The following is a 14497-nucleotide window of genomic DNA, read 5'->3' on the forward strand; positions in this document are numbered from 1 at the left end:
CATGCTAAATTTTGACAACCCAAAATGTCTTCAAATGCTGCTTTTGTTATCCAGGGGCCAAAAAACTCATCCCTGGTTGAGGACTTACTACTTTAAATCTTTAAAATCTTTCTTTCCCTGACTTCTTTGTCTGATTTTTTCCCCCTGCATGACAGGATGATCAATATTCAACCTAAGACTTGAGGGACACCTTATGTTGGTCTCCAGAACCTACTTTTTATCTCTGTGTAACATGCCCTCTCGTGTTCTGCAAACTCTAGCCACTTTATATTCCCCAAACTGCCAGCTCCTTCTCCTCAACAACAGGTACTGTCAGGCAGTAAAGTATCATCATGTAAATCACTTCATTTGTTTCTCCTCTTTCAGGCGTTGTTAAACTGTTTTTGTTTCCTGATGTCCTAGCTCATGAAAAACCTTATTTCATACATTTATTTTTTAGTTGCTTATGGTGGAAGGTAACTCCAATCCTTACTCTGTCTTGACCTAAGGTTGAAGTCCCAGTAATTTGTCAACAGGCGAAGTCCTGAAATGCCCCTGATGACTTTACCCCTAAAAACGTGAAAGTGATGAGTCTTTGATTCCTCATATAGTTTTATTGCTCACATTCCGAAGTATGATTGTATTGCCATCTGGGGTCCCAGCCTTCTCTTGGTCATTCTCTTGTTCATCCTGTCCATTCAGCAAGAAATTATCTATATAATGGGTCAGAAAGTCTAGATGTTTTCATGTTGTTTTATGGTAGAGAGTTAAAATAGCCCTAAGGAGAAACTGTAAGTTAATATTGTCCTGTGTGAATGGAAACTTTTTCCAATGACCTTTTGTAATGGAAATAGAAAAAATATATTCACCAAATCAATACCTGAGGTTTAATCAGTTCCAGCAACCGTGTTATGTTGAGACTGTTGGATTGGAATTTAAGTCTGTGGCAGTCTGCAGTTGTTTTGTAGGATATATTTGCTTTCTGAGGACAATATAAAATAGAGACCCTCAGCCCTGAATATTGTCTTTACTGGTGGCACTAGTCTTTGCTGTCCTTTGCTTCTCTGGAAGCAATATTATCTTTTATTTACTGTCTTGTCCTGGGAAATGGTTAATTTCAGAGGTTTCCACTTGGCTTTTTCCACTATTACAGCTTTTACCACATAGGTCATGGACCCATTGTGGGGGTTATTCTAACAAGTGTATACATTCTAATTATAATATATTCAGGAATTTGAGAGGGACTATAGGATGGGTTTGCAGGCTCAGTGAGTTCACTATGAGCCAGAGTTTGGCAAGAACTTTTTTTTTTTTTTAAGATTTTTTATTTATTCATGAGAGAGAGAGAGAGAGAGAGAGAGGAGGCAGAGACACAGGCAGAGGAAGAAGCAGGCTCCATGAGGGAGCCCGATGCGGGACTTGATCCCAGGACTCCAGGATTGCGCCCTGGGCCAAAGGCAGGTGCCAAACCGCCAAGCCACCCAGGGATCCCCAGGAACTTTTATTACTTTAATCCAGAAGGTTTTGCTTGGGAGATTGATTCTTTTGCTCCACAGAACCTCAACGAAGATCAGTCTCTTGAGTTCCATTCATCTGCTTGTCTAAGAAGAGGTCACTTATGAATCTGATGCCTTGGTGCTGACCCACGTTGTCTTTCTCTCTCCATGAGCCTAGTGGGCTTCCTCATGACATTGGTGGTCTCAGGGTCCTTGAATCTTAGAAGTTACACATTCTTACTTCTGCCATACTCTTTTGATCAGAACAAATCACAGAACCAACCAGGTTCTTGGGGAAGGCACATAATATTCCAGTTTTTGATAGCAGAGTGGTAAGGTTCTATTGAAAAAGAGCATATAGGGTAAGAAATACCATTGTAGCCATCTTAGGAAATACTAATTTTTCACATCACTACTACATCTGCTGTCTTCAAAAAATTTATAGACCATTCTCATTTGTTATGGTTTCCTCTTTTAGTTTATTCTTTATATATGTATATAGAAAAATCTTTTTCATTCCCATTTTCCTATGTATTTAGCAAAGATGGTGTGGTCATTGAATCCATCATGGTTAATTGGTAGTTGTAATTTTTAGAATCCCAGATTATTGCTGTTTTTCTTAGTGGCTCCATATTTTCTATTTAATCTGTTAAAACGAGTTGTCTTAGGTGTCTTTTTTTCTGTCATCTGATAATTATCTTGGCCAATTGGATATGAAAGCAGGAGGACAGTGTTTGGGAGCTGTTTGTCCTGGTATAAAAGCATTGTTCTCTTAGAATAAGGAGGTATCTTTTATATAGAGAATTTAAGCTTGTGTACAATGTGTAGCATTCTACATAAGTGGTAAAGTAGACTATTCTGTCAGGAATTTGGACTACTCCTGCAATCTCCCTTTTACTCTGGCACTCCTCTAGGCTGAGGTTATACTATTATCATACTGGGATTTTTAATACCTAGTTATCTGAATGAGAGCTAGAGAAAAGTTCCCTACCTCTTTCTAAAGTGAATAATAGGATTGTCCCACTGGACTTTTTTTGTTTAGTGGTTGATTAATATCACTCTGGGTTTCTTTAGAAATAATTTTTTTTAGAAAGTCCTATTTTTAGAGGAATATTGACAAATTGGGTTATGTCCAAAATAGGTCAGCCAGGATGCTATTAAAGGTCTGCAACGTGCAAATGCTGAGACTATATAATCTGGAGAAAATAATAATTAAAAAACTTAAGATGATATGATAGTCCTTATTGAATAGTTGAATGTCACTAAGGAAGAAGAGTTATATCTGTTCAGAAATGAAATAGATTTTCATATGAAATAGTAAGTTTTTTATTTCTGGTGTTGCTTGAGTAGGCCATCTGCCATCCTGAAGAGGAATTCCTGTATGAGTGGAGGTAGCTCTTCTCTACCTTTTCAGATTTCTTTTAATTCAGATATTTTATTAGTCTTCCATAGTTAATAGCTCTGCCATAAAACAATTGTTGGCTTAAAGTAAAACTTTGAGGTACTATTTTGAAAAATACATTTGAATAATAATCTAATTTTTTTTTCTGTTCTTTAGGATTTAAATACTATTTATTCTTATCTTCATGGAATGGAAATACTATCAAATCTCAGGGAGCATCAGCTTAGGTAAGTGTGATGCTCTGTTTAAGAACTTATGTGATAGACTTGCGAATAAGTTTGGATGGATAATTGCAGGGCCAAATCATTTGGGGGCTTATTGTAGGATAAGCATAGGACTTCCCATTTTCACATCATAGTTTTCCTTAGTTGTAGGGCCTTGAGCAAAACTTAACATTTAAGTTGCAATTTTATCTTCCATAGAATAGAGACAATGTGATTATCTTTGTTACACTGTTTTGAGGGTTACATGAGAATATAGGAAGCAAAGCACAGTATTCAGTATTGTCTAGCCAGTGGAAAAAAAACTATTTACTTTCTGTAATTCTTTTCGATATTTATGATGTCAGATGCTTAAGATGGGCAAGGTATAATGTAATGTTAAAGTGCAAGTTTTACGACTCTTGATTTGATATGAGCTCCTTGTGAACAAGACCCATAAAGCTTTCCAAACCCCATTTTCCTATTCTGTAAAATGAGTTTTCCTTCTGTAAAATGAGCTACCTTATGTCATTGTAATTACATTTATAAAAACACTTTTCAGTGTTATGAAGCACTTACTGTTGTAAATTTGCATAATGTTTTAATTAAAAGTGTGTGCTCATTCCATGACCAGTTCATCCATTACTTTTTCTGATCTTTAAGTTTCTGGTTAGGGACCAGACCAGATTGCTCAAATATGATTATTAGAGCCAATTATTTTCTGTTTTCTGTGTAACATAATTCAGATATCAGCAAATGTCTAGAAGAAGAAGAAAGCTGAAAGCTAGAGCATTTAGTAATACTAAAAGCATCTTTTAAATGCAAACATATATATATATTGAACAAATTTTGGGTGTGTGTGTGTGTGTGTGTATGCATGCCTCTGCCAGTAATTTCTTTTTCTTTTTTTTTTTTTTTGCCAGTAATTTCTTAGCAGAAGAATTCACTAGTGAATCAGACAAATGTATATTTTTCCATAACAAGAAAGGAACATTGCTCTGTGTGAATTGGCAGGTTATAGAATATACATAAAAGTATTGTGTTTGTTGTCTCTTAATATTATTTAGTTGATTTTTTAAGAATAACTGCATTTGATATATGTATTTCTAAACTCTTAGAGTTCAGTGAAGCTAGTGGTAGATTTTCTGTTGAAGTAATTATAACAGTATTTTTAAAACAAAATTGAAGATAAGAGCTTTACATTTTTGACTTTTTTTTTTTACTATGTTAGATTAATGTCTGCAAGAGCACGCTATGAGAGATACAGTGGTAATCAAATTCTTTTTTGGTAAGTATTTCCTTAATTAGCTTAAACTAATAGCTTAAATGTTTAAATTTTGACATTTAGCATTGAAATTCATTTTATTTGGAAGGAATATCTTTAGAGCAGATTGAAATATACTCATAAACTGAAATAGTACACAAAAAGTTTAATGAATAAAATAGTATGTATTAGTAACTGTTACCCAGCTGAACATATAGAACATAACAACTCTCTTGAGGCTCTAGTCATCTTTTTTGGGAAGGTAATCCAGTTCTTACTTCCATCACCGTAGATTAGTTTTACCTCTTTTTGAACTCCACATAGATAAAAATTGATTTGGTCAGGCTTTTTCTTTTTACTTGATAAATGTCTAAGGTTCTTCCATATTTTGCATTAATTCTTTTTCACTGTTTTACTGTATGTGTGAAAATAGCATAATTCACTTATCCTTTCCACTGTTGATAGAGACTAGGGTTATTTTCATTTTTTTCCTATTATGAATAATAAAGTTTCTGTGAACATTTTTTTCATGTGTTTTGTGCCCTTTATTTTTTTTTAAAGACTTCTATTTACTCATGAGAGACAGAGAGAGAGGGGCAGAGACACAGGCAGAGGGAGAAGCAGGCTCCATGCAGGGAGCCCGATGTGGGACTCAGTCCCAGGACCCCAAGACCACGACCTGAGCTGAAGGTGGCATTAAACCGCTGAGCCACCCAGGCTGCCCTGTTTTGTGCCCTATTAGAAATGCATGTGATCAGATTGAGGAGAGTCTGACATTAGAATCTGTCTTACATTTTCATTTTGTTATCTCACTGTGATTTTATTTTGCATTTCCCTGCTTATTGATGATGCTGAATGATTTTCATGTTTTTGTAGGCTATTTGGATAACTCTTTTATGAAATCAGATTTGTTTTTAACCATTTTTTAATTGAGTTTTGTATAGTATTTCTGTCAATTAGAAATGTTACTGTGAATTCTGTATCCATGCCCTTTGTTGGGATACTTACATTGCATGTATCTTCTCCTGCTTTGTGGCTTGCCTTTATACTCTATTAAAGGCATCCTTTGGAGATGAGAAATTTCTAGCTCTCTCAATTTTTCTCTTGTGATTAGTGCTTTTCATGTCCTCTTTAAAAAGCAAAGTCTTGGGATCCCTGGGTGGCACAGTGGTTTGGCGCCTGCCTTTGGCTCAGGGCGCGATCCTGGAGACCGGGGATCGAATCCCACATCAGGCTCCCGGTGCATGGAGCCTGCTTCTCCCTCTGCCTCTCTCTCTCTCTCTCTCTCTCTCTCTCTCTGTGTGACTATCATAAATAAATAAAAATTTAAAAAAAAAAATTTAAAAAGCAAAGTCTTTGCCTTTCTAAAGATGATGAAAATACTTTAACCTGTGTTTTTTCTAAAAATTTTGGCAGCGGTGCCCTCTTTTATTATATAGATTGCCTGGTAGTTGGGATGGTATTGACTTTTATGTTTCCTTACCAGCCCAATACATTCATCGTTTTTTTAAAGCATTAAACTGGATTCATAAGGATTTTAGTAGCTATCTTCATTCATTTGTTGATCCATTAATTTATTATTAAATGTTTGTCTGGTATACATTATGCTTACCTTGGTGTAGTACCTTCATCAAGCTTATTGTTGAATGGACTAGAGAAAATTAATTAAAAGCTAAACATTTAAGTGCTGTCAAGGAAAAGAATAGATAAATAGATCATTGGAACAGAATTGAGAGCCTAGAAGTAAACCCTTGTATTTATGAACAGTTTTTTTTTTTTTCAAATGACTTCCAGCTAAGATCTGTGCATAGTATGGGTATAACACAGTTGAGGATTAAAAAGGAACCACCAGTGAACAGTTGATTTATGTTGAGGGTGCTAAAGCATTTCAGGGAGGACAGCATCGTTTTTTCAGCAAATGATGCTGGGTTAATTGAGTATTTACTTGCAAAAAGTTAATTTAGATCTTTACCTTACTCTATACAAAATTGATACATATAAAAATTAATGAGATGTCACTTTATAGCCATTAGAATAGGCACAGTAAAAAATGTAGACAGTAGCAAGTATTGGCACCAATATGGTAACACCTGGAATCCTCATGTGTTGGTGGTGCGGATGTTAAATGTCAGAGTTACTATAGGAAACAGTGGTACTTTATCAAAAACTTAAACAATTTTGCCACGTGACCCAGTAATTCCACTTTTACATCATTAGAGAAAGGAAAACACGTGCATACAGAGACTATACATAGATGCTCTTAGTAGCGCTATTTGTATTTCCAACCTAAAACCAGAAACAAAATATTCAATGAATGGATAGATAAAATGTCACATATCTGTATAGTGGAATACTATATGGCAATAAAAAGGAATAAAGCATTAATGTATATGCAGCATGGCTAAACCTCAGAAACATGCTAAGTGGAAGAGGCAAGAAGAAAACACCATATATTATATGATCCCATTTATATGAGCTGTCCAGGAAAGCCACATTTATAGAGACAGAGCATGTTATTGGTTAGGAACAGAAAGAAGTGTTCTAAAACTGGACTGTGGTGATCTTTGCACAGTTCTTTTAAATTTCATGAAAACTGAATTGTGTGCTTATAATGGGTGCATTTATGGTATTTAAATTATACCTCAATAAACTATTTTAAAAATATTAAGAGTTACATTCTTTAAAAAGAATGTGGAAGTTAACTGGAGAATTTAGGTTCAAGAGATTGCGGGAGGCAGAGAAAAGAGTATGTATAGTTGATCTGAACTGTGAAGCAGCATGGTAGAAAAAGGGAAAGTAAACCCATGTGTTCAAGCACCATGAGGAAAGAATAGGAAACAGCAGGAGAGGGGTCTGGAGAAGCAGGTGGAGGCCATCTTAAGATTTTTTTTGGTCTTAGGAGCATCTGAAGCTTTTGAATGAATAAGATCTCACAAGATTAAGTTTGCTTTTCTTCTCTGGGCTAGAGGTGTTTACCCAGAGAAAGATAGAATGGCCCACATGAAAGCATTTTACCTTCCTTGGGTTTACTTAGCCAGATGTGTTGCCAAACCATGCTCTGAGGGAGAATTTTTTTTTTTTTTTTTTTTTTTTGGCAAGGTCTGAGCAGTTTCTTATTCATGGACTGGCATGGTTCTCTTTGTGGTGAAAGTGAACTTCAGAATTTTTCCTACACTTAGAATTTACTGACAACTTTGTGACCACTTCAGCTGAGTAGGATAAAAATTGGAGGCTTGTGGTGACATCCAATTACAACTTTCTTCTGTCTTAATTTTTTGCAAATTGTTTCTTTGATTTTTTTTTTTTAATTTTTTATTTATTTATGATAGTCACAGAGAGAGAGAGAGAGAGGCAGAGACACAGGCGGAGGGAGAAGCAGGCTCCCTGCACCGGGAGCCTGATGTGGGATTCGATCCCGGGTCTCCAGGATCGCGCCCTGGGCCAAAGGCAGGCGCCAAACCGCTGCGCCACCCAGGGATCCCTGTTTCTTTGATTTTATTCCTCCTTTTAAGTTATATTTCACAAAAATAAGAAAGTCGGATTTCTAAACAAAGAACCTTAAGTAGATGTGCAGCCATTTACATCTTCCTTCAATGAAGATTTGAAGAAATTTAAAAAGAACTTCAAAGTACCTATTGGAGAGGCACTTGGGTGGCTCAGTTGGGTAACTGGCTGACTTTTGACTTTGGCTCAGGTCATGATCTCAGGGTCCTGGGATCCAGACTCATGTTGGTCTCCCTGCTTGATGGGGAGTCTACTTCTCCCCCTTTCCTTCCCCCTGCTCATGCACGCTCCCTCTTTCAAATAGATAAATAAAATCTTTTTTTAAAAAAATGAATAAATAAAGTACCTACTGGAAAGTTGACAATTTTTCCTTTTCATGGTGAATAATAGGATTGACCTAGAAAGCTTACCCTGGGTGCTATGGTGGAATGTTTTAGAAGCCTAGGTTTCTGGATCGATGGTGGTGGTATTCATTGAAAACAGAGAATACTGGAAAAGATACAAACTTGAAGGAAATGATAGGTAGACTGTGAATTTGTCGAGTTTGAGTTCTCTGTTAGATATTCAAGTTGACATGTCAGATAAACAGCTAGATAGATAAAAAGTTCTCCAGGTCACAGAAATGATTTGTTTTATATTACTAGAACTCTTTACATACTGGAATTAATTAAAGCCTTAGGTTCAGTAAATAAAAATATTTGTGAGAAAGATCAGTTTATATACTAACAACTAACAAGATTCTGGGTTTCCAGTAGAGATTTAACTCACTGCAAATGCTAATAGATTAAGTCATCTGGTATCCTTTTGTTTTTCAAACACATAAAAGGAAATATTTGGTAGGCATTTTATGTCAGAATAAAATTTAAAAGAAATAAATAGATCATAATTAACATTATAGTTGTCAGTGAAGATAGAACATAGATGAACTTGTGATTTCCGAATAATATCAGTAGTACATATAAAAGTTATCAAAATAGGATTTTATGATATGTAGATGTAGTACAATATTTAAGTTGCCGTCTTCATCAAATGTTATGAACCACTACACAAAATGAAGAATGTGAAGCTAATGATACAATTAATGAAATTGAGCTAATAACCATAATATACTTTTGAAGTCTGTATCTTAAAGTGGTGATTACAATTTTCTCATGGGAACATGGTCTGTAAAAACCTTTGGCAGCAGTCAATATTTCCAAAAATAACATTGATCTTTAATGATTTATGATATTAGAATATATTTCATGTTACATATTATATATTGAATCATGTTACATATTTTTTATTTTGAGTCCTATACATGTGAATGCTTACATTGATTTACTCATTAATTTATTTATTTTAACAGTTCAGAAACTGTTGCCAGATGTTGGTATATTCTGCTTTCTGGATCTGTGCTTATGAAAGACTCCATGGTCTTGCCTCCATGCAGGTACGTTTATATTTACTGCCTTAGATTATGTGGCAGGCAAAGTTAAAGTTAAAACTATTTATCTTTTCTCTTATGTTAAACTTTTTTCTGTCGGATGTATATTTTCTCTCAGTAGGTGATATATTTTATAAATGTGTTTGCTGGTATTACTGGAAATAGGATAGAGCTGATATTTCATATTTCTGAGGGTGTAATCTTTAAGTTTACGTCATGACATAGTATCTTTGATCTTTAGTTTTTTGTTTTTTTTTTAATTTTTATTTATTTATTTATTTATTTATGGTAGTCACAGAGAGAGAGAGAGAGAGAGGCAGAGACACAGGCAGAGGGAGAAGCAGGCTCCATGCACCGGGAGCCTGATGTGGGATTCGATCCCGGGTCTCCAGGACCGCGCCCTGGGCCAAAGGCAGGCGCCAAACCGCTGCGCCACCCAGGGATCCCCGATCTTTAGTTTTATATGGGATTTTATCTGATGGTTTCTGGGTGTGTTGCTATTAATAGCGGTTATAGAGAGGGTGATGTATTTTAATAGTTAAGAAAATGGTTTTTAGAGTAAGGTAAACTAGATAAAAGTCCTGATTTCTCACTTAACTATTTATATTATTTTGTACAAAATTTAATTGTAAAATGAGTATAATAGTACCTACTTGAAATATCTCTGTAAGGTTTTAGCAATCTACCACTCAAAGCTCTCAACAGAAGTCTGTAAACCTTAACAGTTGAGAGCCAGACTGCATGAGTTCATGTCTGTATTCTACTCTTTCTTGGGCAAATTACTTAAATTCCCCATTTGTGAAATGGGGACACTAATAGAATCTTTTTTTTTTTTTTTTAATTTTTTTATTTATTTATGATAGTCACAGAGAGAGAGAGAGGCAGAGACACAGGCGGAGGAAGAAGCAGGCTCCATGCACCGGGAGCCCGATGTGGGATTCGATCCCGGGTCTCCAGGATCGCGCCCTGGGCCAAAGGCAGGCGCCAAACCGCTGCGCCACCCAGGGATCCCCTAGAATCTATTTCATACACTAGTTTTGAGGAATAAAAGAGTTAATATATATATAAAAAACTCTTAGACCAGTGCCTGGCTGTTATAAGTAATTGTTAATTATCACCATCATAATTATTATGTAAAACAAGAAGAGTGGTTGGAAAAATGGTCAGAGGTAGCATTCTTTGAGAATTTGTTCTCTAATTCTTTTTTTTTTTTTTTTTTTTTTGTTCTCTAATTCTTAAGATTTTTGGGGCCTCGTATTAAAATTTGGTGACATAAAAATGTAATTTTTTACCGACTTTTTTCCAGTAATGTTGAGATTTTTAGACTATTAAAGTAGGGCTTTTAATTGCAGCTATTAGTTAACAAAACTGCTAAATTTAAATATCCAGTTATAGTCTTGGTAGATGGTATGGGCATCTCATTTTTGATGACATTTTTAAAATCCTATTTGGGGTCCTGAAACTTTCTATGGTTGGCCTTTGATTAAGAAGTCTGTGCTTCAGGGCACCTGGGTGATTCAGTGTTTTGAGTGTCTGCCTTTGGTTCAGGTCATGATCACCCCGCATCAGGCTCTTCCTTGGTGAGGAAGAGCTTTTCCTTCTTGCCTATGTTTCTGTCTCTCTCTCGCTCTGTGTTGTCTCTCATGAATAAATAAATACAATCTTTAAAAAAGAAGAAGAAGTCTGTGCTTCTTGCACCTGGGTGGCTCAGGTGGTTAAACTTCTGCCTTTGGCTTAGGTCATGATCCTAGAGTTCTGAGATCAAGCCCCAGGTCATCAGGCTCCTACTGAGCAGGGACTCTGCCTCTCCCTCTGCCTTTGCCCTTCTCCTTGGTCCTGTTCTCTTTCTCTCTCTCTCTCTCTCTCTCTCTCTCTCTCAAATAAATGAATATTAAAAAAAAAAAATCTGTGCTTCTTGACTAGTAGAATAAAACATGTCTCCTATTTTTACAAATAAAATACTTAGTAGTTCTTGGTTGTAAGCCTTTTGGCTCTTGTTTTTTCTCCCTGTTTTTCTAAAGTCCACATTAATGGATTCATAGTAAGTTAGCCACTGAAACAGAATAAGTTGGAATGAAAGAGTATAGTAAAATTTTAGAAATATTACTATTATTCTTTTAAATATTTTCTCTTGTCTGCTGTGATGGATGGTCAACAACTTAAGACTTTCTCTTGCCATTAATCAGCCATAATAATTCATCACTATTTAGTGATCGAGACAGTGAAGCTTAATTTTTATTTTTATTTTTATTTTTTTTTTTTTAATTTTTTTTTTAATTTTATTTATTTATGATAGTCATACAGAGAGAAAGAGAGAGGCAGAGACACAGGCAGAGGGAGAAGCAGGCTCCATGCGCCGGGAGCCTGATGTGGGATTCGATCCCAGGTCTCCAGGGTCGCGCCCTGGGCCAAAGGCAGGCGCCAAACCGCTGCGCCACCCAGGGATCCCTATTTTTAAATAATAGAAACGTATGAGTTTTTAAACAACAAAGTCATGGTACATGTTAATGTAACCATCATGAACTTCATAGTAAACCTGATTATAGAGGTTTATTTAATCATTATTTATTTGTATCTTTACGTATTTATCTTTAAAGATTTTATTTATTTATACATGAGAGACACAGAGAGAGATAGAGGCAGAGACACAGGCAGAGGGAGAAGCAGGCTCCATGCAGTAGCCTGAAGCGGGTCTCAATCCCATGACTCTAGGATCACGCCCTGGGCCAAAGGCAGGCGCCAAACTGCTGAGCCACCCAGGGATCCCCTCATTATTTAAAGAAAAGTTTTGGGACACCTGGTTGGCTCCATTGGTTGAGCATGCAACTCTTGATCTCCAGCCCCATGTTGGGTGTAGAGATTACTTAAAAAGTGAAAATTTAAAACTTAAATAAAGAGCAATTCTGAGTAGAGCATTTACATTTTACATTCGGCATATATATTTGTAATAGGTCATTGTAAGATGATTGTTAGACTTAAATCATCACTTCAAATAAACTTAGAATAATGCTTAGCATATATTAAATAATTTTGGGTGTCTGTTAATATTAATTATTATAGTATAATGGCATTGGGATATGATCATTATGATCCCAACAGAAAATGAACACTACTAAGTATAGAAGGAGTGATATAGTATTGTAGTTCATAAAAATATAGCCTGTTTCTCTAAATTTAAAAATATTTATTCCCCTTACTGGGGCACCTAGGTGGTTCAGTCAGTTAAGCATCTGCATTAGGCTCAGGTCATGATCTTGGGATCCTGGAATTGAGCCCCATGTAGGGCTCTCTGCTCATTGGGGAAGTCTGCTTTTCTGTTCCTCCTGCCCCTCCCCCCTCTTGTGCTCACTGTCTCCCATAAATAAACAAGTAAATAAAATCTTTAGAAAAACATACTTACACCCCTTAAGATAGAAACCACAGTAATTTGAACAGGGACAGTTTAATTTTAAAAAAATTGTTATTTTAAGAAATTAGGCATTGAGAAGGATAAAAGAGCTAAGGGAGAATATCCAGGGAAAGAACAAACCTGAAAGAGGGGCCCTATCCCCAAAACTGGTTTTTAGATCTTGTTGGAAATGTGCCAGCTGTAGCCCAGTAGATAGTGGAGAAATTAACTTTGTTGCCTTGGGCCAGAGCTGGTACACAGTCAGAGTCAAGGCTAGCAGGAAGGGAACTGCTGACAAGGACTGAACCTCCCCTCCCCCTACTGGGTGTGGCTGAGCCCTGAGGCTGAGGACAGGACCTACCTTTGCCCCCCCCCCCCCCCCACAAACACACGCTTCCTCCTTTCTTCACCCCCCTCCAAGATGATTTTTCAATTGCATTGTTCTACTAGCACCCTCTACTGACAAAGCTTTAACATTTTCAGCAGGCAGAAGGAGAACATTGAATCTAGATCTTTAATTACAAAGTAGATTTTGAAACTGAGATTGAATAGTGATGCCTGTGTGGCTCAGTTGATTAAGCGTCTGACTCTTGTTTTCAACTCAGGTCATGATCTCAGGGTTATGACATGGAGCCTGAATGGGACTCTGAGATCACAGGAGAGTCTGCTTGGGAGTCTCTCTCTCCCTCTCCCCTCCCCACACTTGCATGTGCACAGGCACATGCTCTTTAAATTAAATAAATTTTTTTTTTTAAGAGAAACAATATATTTGCAATTGAAAGGCAGTCAGTAATTGGCATAGTCTACTCCCTTGGCTACTCAGCTTCCATAATGAATGCTTCTAAACATGTTTGAACTTCCATCCCACAACAAAATTGTTTCCGCCTTACAAGAGATAGCTGTCCTTCGTACAAGTGAAGAATTTTTTACCCTCTCCCCAGAATAAGAAGATGCACAGTTCTAATAGTCGTCACTAGCTATATGAATTACAACTTGATCACAGTGCTTCTGAATATTTTGCTAACTAAAGACAACCTTTTAAAGTTTACTTCAAACAAAAGATATATGAAATAAATACAGGGAAGAGAGAGAAGAAGAAAATGACTAGTATTTACACACAAATACAGACATATACAGTAAGCAAAGGGAAAATATGAAAAGTTCTTATATTCCTTGTTTCTATAATTGACCACAAGGCTGTTGTAGTTGGTACCTCTGACTTCCTTCTTCTACTACCCATTCGGTACTTTTGCCCTAAGCCAGATTTTGATCTGTTCTGAGTCCTTTCCTGATGATATGAACAAAAATTTTATTTCTGAGAGGTCCTTAAATGTCCTGGCCTGTTGTAGTGGTGGTGGTGGCAGTTTTCCATTGATTTTATTTTTTTAAGATTTTATTTATTCATAAGAGATAGAGAGAGAGGCAGAGACACAGGCAGAGGGAGAAGCAGGCTCCATGCAGTAAGCCCGACGTGGGACTTGATCCCAGGACTCCAGGATCGCGCCCTGGGCCAAAGGCAGGTGCCAAACTGCTGAGTCACCTAGGGGTCCCCCTCCATTGATTTTAAGTAGTGGACATGGAAGTAAAACAAGAAGCCTAAGAAATTCTCCTGGGCTTCAGATGTCATTCTGGTCCCCATTTTGTGCAGCAATTCAATTACCCCTGTGATTGTAATTAGTCGCTCAGGCCATTACAGTAACCCCTTTCCCTGCGTTTTGGTTCAGCGGCCAGGTGAAAGTATTTAATTCAGTGGAATCATTGTGTTTCCTGGTAGAAGCAATATTCTGTCAGGCACTAAGTCTCAGACCAGGAGAAGTTTTTTAGATGGGAAGTGAAAA

General features: G+C 36.7%; 1 protein-coding gene across 7 annotated transcripts in view; it reads left to right on the top strand.

Annotated features, from left to right (window-relative positions):
• Positions 1-14497, top strand: part of RAPGEF6 (Rap guanine nucleotide exchange factor 6) — a 186534-nt gene that overhangs the window by 19210 nt on the left and 152827 nt on the right. For 6 of the 7 annotated variants that reach the window (XM_041762080.1, XM_041762085.1, XM_041762081.1 and 3 more), the window contains exons 2-4: positions 3034-3104; positions 4309-4365; positions 9194-9277. In XM_041762080.1, coding sequence (XP_041618014.1) covers positions 3034-3104; positions 4309-4365; positions 9194-9277 — 212 coding nt within the window. Of the gene's footprint in view, positions 1-3033; positions 3105-4308; positions 4366-9193; positions 9278-14497 lie in introns of those variants that run through there. The other variant, XM_041762084.1, reaches the window with a different exon arrangement.

The sequence above is a fragment of the Vulpes lagopus genome, chromosome 7 (genome assembly GCF_018345385.1).
Source record: "Vulpes lagopus strain Blue_001 chromosome 7, ASM1834538v1, whole genome shotgun sequence".
In the NCBI taxonomy this organism is placed as follows: Eukaryota; Metazoa; Chordata; class Mammalia; order Carnivora; family Canidae; genus Vulpes; species Vulpes lagopus.